At 35.9% G+C, this 3,808-nt stretch overlaps 1 protein-coding gene across 1 annotated transcript; it reads left to right on the forward strand.

The window, feature by feature from the left end:
- Positions 1-712: 712 nt before the first annotated feature.
- Positions 713-2,679, forward strand: LOC132039216 (protein DETOXIFICATION 16-like). The gene is made up of 2 exons (XM_059429750.1): positions 713-1,083; positions 2,131-2,679. The coding sequence occupies exons 1-2, from the start codon at positions 823-825 to the stop codon at positions 2,677-2,679; spliced, it is 810 nt and encodes a 269-aa protein (XP_059285733.1). The 5' UTR covers positions 713-822.
- Positions 2,680-3,808: the final 1,129 nt, after the last annotated feature.

Raw genomic sequence — 3,808 nt, forward strand, 5'->3', positions numbered from 1 at the left:
TACCCCGAACACAAGAGAAGATGTTGGTTTAGGGGTTCAAAATTCATCATGAAGTTCCAAATTCAAATTCTAGACACTACATTTTTATTTTTCGAACCCTTCAGTGATAATCCTGATTTATTTCACGACTCGAATTCGACTTATAGGTCACACAAAGATAACTTAGTTGGGTTGTTTCATTTAAATATGTCTTAATGCGTATGCAGCCCCCTGAACTTGTCCTGTTTTTTTTTTTTTATTTTGACAGCTTAATTAAGTGTTGTTCCAATTGAACCTCTGAACTCATCCTCAAGTGTGTCTATCAAACACAATTTAACTCCTATCAAACATAATTTAACTTACATAGTATTCTATCTTCAATGTAACAACATGATAATATATATTCTAATTTAATTATGTCATCTTTTAGCTAGGATTAGCAACAATTGAGAGGGAAAGAAAAAAAGCAAGCTCTTAATTACGCTGACAGTGGAAGAGCAGAGCCAGCAGAAACCGATACATCCATGACCTAAAGAATAGCTTACCACACTTCTAAAATATTACTTCATCTTCATTACCACAATTTAATTTTTGCTTCTAATAAAAATCAGATTTAGAGGGTCTAATAGATTAAGGTGTCAAAATGGGAAAAAAAAAAAAAAAAAAAAAAAAATTTAGAGGGTTGCATATGCATTAAGCCTTTAAATATTTTATGTTCCAAGACACCCATATAGATATATTTATTTAGTTTCTTGGAACTGGGGTACCATTACACTCTGCCTATTCTTTATCCCCTATATGAACTTCAATATTTGTTTAAAGCTTTATACTATTTAGAGGAAAATGGATGTACAAGAGAGTAATCAAGATCTTGAGTGTCCATTGATTGGAGAAACTGAAAAAGACTCTAAGAACAAGAAAAATGAGATTTTTGGAGAAGCAAAGAGGCTATTGATATTAGCAGGGCCTCTTATGTCAGTTAATTTTTTACTTTATTGCTTACAGGTGATATCTATAATGTTTGTTGGTCATCTTGGAGAGTTATCTCTTTCTGGTGCTTCTATGGCTACTTCCTTTGCCTCTGTAACTGGTCTCAGCTTGTTGGTTAGTTCCTTTCTTTCCCCCCTTTATAGCTTGTTTGGATGGCTGTTACATATTGTTTCATAATGCATGTATCGTATTGTATTGTGTTGTATTAGGAAAAGAAAAAACAAAGGTCAAGAAATGGTCAAAATGTTTGTTTTCCCGTGCTTGTTAGAGGGAAAATGCACTGCTGGTGCTTGAATAATTGTTTGTTCTACTATCTATAGCTCATGTTACTAAATGTGATTTGTTGTATTGATAAACGTTAAATGGACTTTTACCATGTCAAAAATGGTGACCGAGCATTTGATGTAGATCAAAATGCTAGGAGGTGCAAGTAAAAGATGCCCCTTTTTTGCTTATTGACGGCTGTTGCCTGGTTAGTGTTGCCAAAGGCTCATACGAGGCGCGCTGAAGCTCAGAGAAGCTTAGGGTTGGCAATTTGCGGCACTTAGGCTGCGCTTCAGTGTAGGCAGTGCGTCTCATTGGCCATAAGTTCTATCTTGAATAGAACAGAATTAAACAATAAATGTGCCAAGTAAATATTAATTGTTGAGGAAATCATTATGAATGAAGTTGTTACTTTTATCTTGCATTACACACATATATAAAGATTCTTATTTGTTTCTTCGTTGAGCCTTTTTTTTTTCTTTTTTTACTAAAGCCCACACTTTTATTGTTTTTTGCGCTTAAAGCTCTCTGGCTGTCCTGGAGTGTTTTTTAACGCTCTTTGCCTTTGACAACATTGGCTGAACCCGTGCGTACCTCGACCAATCAATCGAACCGCGTGTTACAGTCCATAGACACTTGTCGGGTAATCCTACCATCAAGGTTGGAGTACTAAGATTCGAACCTAAAATACTCAGGTTGTTACTCCTATGCCTCAACCATCCACTCGAGGACATGTAAGATAGGTTTTCATTTACTAGATACTTTACCAGCATCTGTAATTGATACATATGGAACCAAGTTCAGTTTGGATGGGTTATTGTCTGGCTTATAATGTTCATAGAAATTTACCCTTATAGTTATTTTCTCTGAATTTCAAACTGCATCTTGCTAGAGCAGATGGGAATGGGAAGTGCATTGGACACTTTATGTGGGCAATCATATGGAGCAAAGCAATTTCATATGCTCGGTATCCATATGCAAAGGGCAATGCTTGTTCTTCTACTATCCAGTGTTCCTTTGGCCTGCATTTGGGCTAATGCAGGACATAGTCTTATATTATTGGGACAAGATCCGGAAATAGCAGCCGAAGCAGGAAGTTATTCTCGCTATATGATTCCGACTATTTTCGCCTATGCGCTTCTCCAGTGTCATATTAGATTTCTACAAGCCCAAAACAATGTGGTCCCCATGATGTTCAGCGCCGGAATCACTACTTTGCTGCATATATTCACTTGCTGCATTCTCGTCTTTAAATCTGGTTTAGGCAACAAAGGTGCTGCTCTGGCTAATGCAATATCCTACTGGATTAATCTCTTGTTGCTAGCTACATATGTCAGAATATCGCCTTCCTGCAAAAGCACTTGGACTGGATTTTCGAAAGAGGCATTCCGTGATAAATGGACATATATGAGGCATGCCATTCCTTCAGCTGTTATGCTCTGGTAGTGTTCTAAATCTACGTATATGTTAAATGTAATGAGTTAAGTTCAAGTATGATTTCTGAATTTTCATCCACTTCTACTTTTTGCCTAATTAACGTAACTTGACTTTACCCATCGACAGTTGAACTTACAAAACTTGATTCACTGGAATAATGCATGTAACTTATGCGTGGTTGCTTCCGGATTGTCGGCGTACAAAATACGGGATATAACAAATTATGTCTATGGAACTGATCCAAAAGATCGTCGACGACGTATATGATATAGCGCTCGATATTATGATGATAATCTTGGTTTAAATCTGTCATGATACAGATAAAGGAAATGATTGGCCAAAAATTAAAGGGTGCAATCGAAGACTAGTGACTTCACATAAGAAATGTGAAGCTTTTGGATTTGTAGTCCAATCATTTGAAAGTGAAAAGCCAGTGGGGTACATTATCCATGCTGCGAAACAAAAATGATTAAAAAAAAAAAGTCGTTAGATATAAATCACGACTTATGACACTAAGGTTTTCTTTTCGCAAAATTCTGGCATTGGTTACATGGAGACACATTTTCCTGTGGTGGATGCAATCACTTTCATAGATTTTATTAGTCTGACAATACATGAAAACTCGATATGCGTATGATGAATTGTTGTCACTAGTGACATTACTAGCTAAACAAGAAAATCTTTATGAAAATTCCTGAAGAATTCAAAGTGCCTGAAGCATAGAATAGTTCTCGGAAAACTAGTTCGGTAAAGCTTCGTAAGTTCTTATAAGGATTGAGAAAATCAGGGTATATGTGATATAATCGCCTTAGCGAGTATGTATTGCAAGAAGGGTACAAAAGCGACCCAATTTGCCCTTATGTTTCTATAAAGAGGCATGGATCTAAAGTTGCTATGATTATTGTGTATGACTGGAATATTATTTGGTACTCTTAAGAGTTTCCAAGAACAGTAGATAATCTACTGTATGATTTAAGATGAATGGCTTCAGAAAGACAATTTTCCTGGGCCTATAAATTGATCATTTGACAAATAGAAAATTTGTCTATTAGTCAAGTTACACATAGAAAATAATGATTCCATTGAGTACCCCAATGATTGTGAAATCGCTTGATATAAACAAAAATTCATTTATACC

Source organism: Lycium ferocissimum, chromosome 12, assembly GCF_029784015.1.
Source record: "Lycium ferocissimum isolate CSIRO_LF1 chromosome 12, AGI_CSIRO_Lferr_CH_V1, whole genome shotgun sequence".
NCBI classification, from domain to species: Eukaryota; Viridiplantae; Streptophyta; class Magnoliopsida; order Solanales; family Solanaceae; genus Lycium; species Lycium ferocissimum.

What these genes read in the sequence shown, in the direction of transcription:
- LOC132039216 (XM_059429750.1), top strand. Translation starts at nt 823, where the DNA reads ATGGATGTACAAGAGAGTAATCAAGATCTTGAGTGTCCATTGATTGGA. An exon ending in TAACTGGTCTCAGCTTGTTG is followed by an intron (nt 1,084 to 2,130) that starts GTTAGTTCCTTT and finishes TTGCTAGAGCAG; the next exon opens with ATGGGAATGGGAAGTGCATT.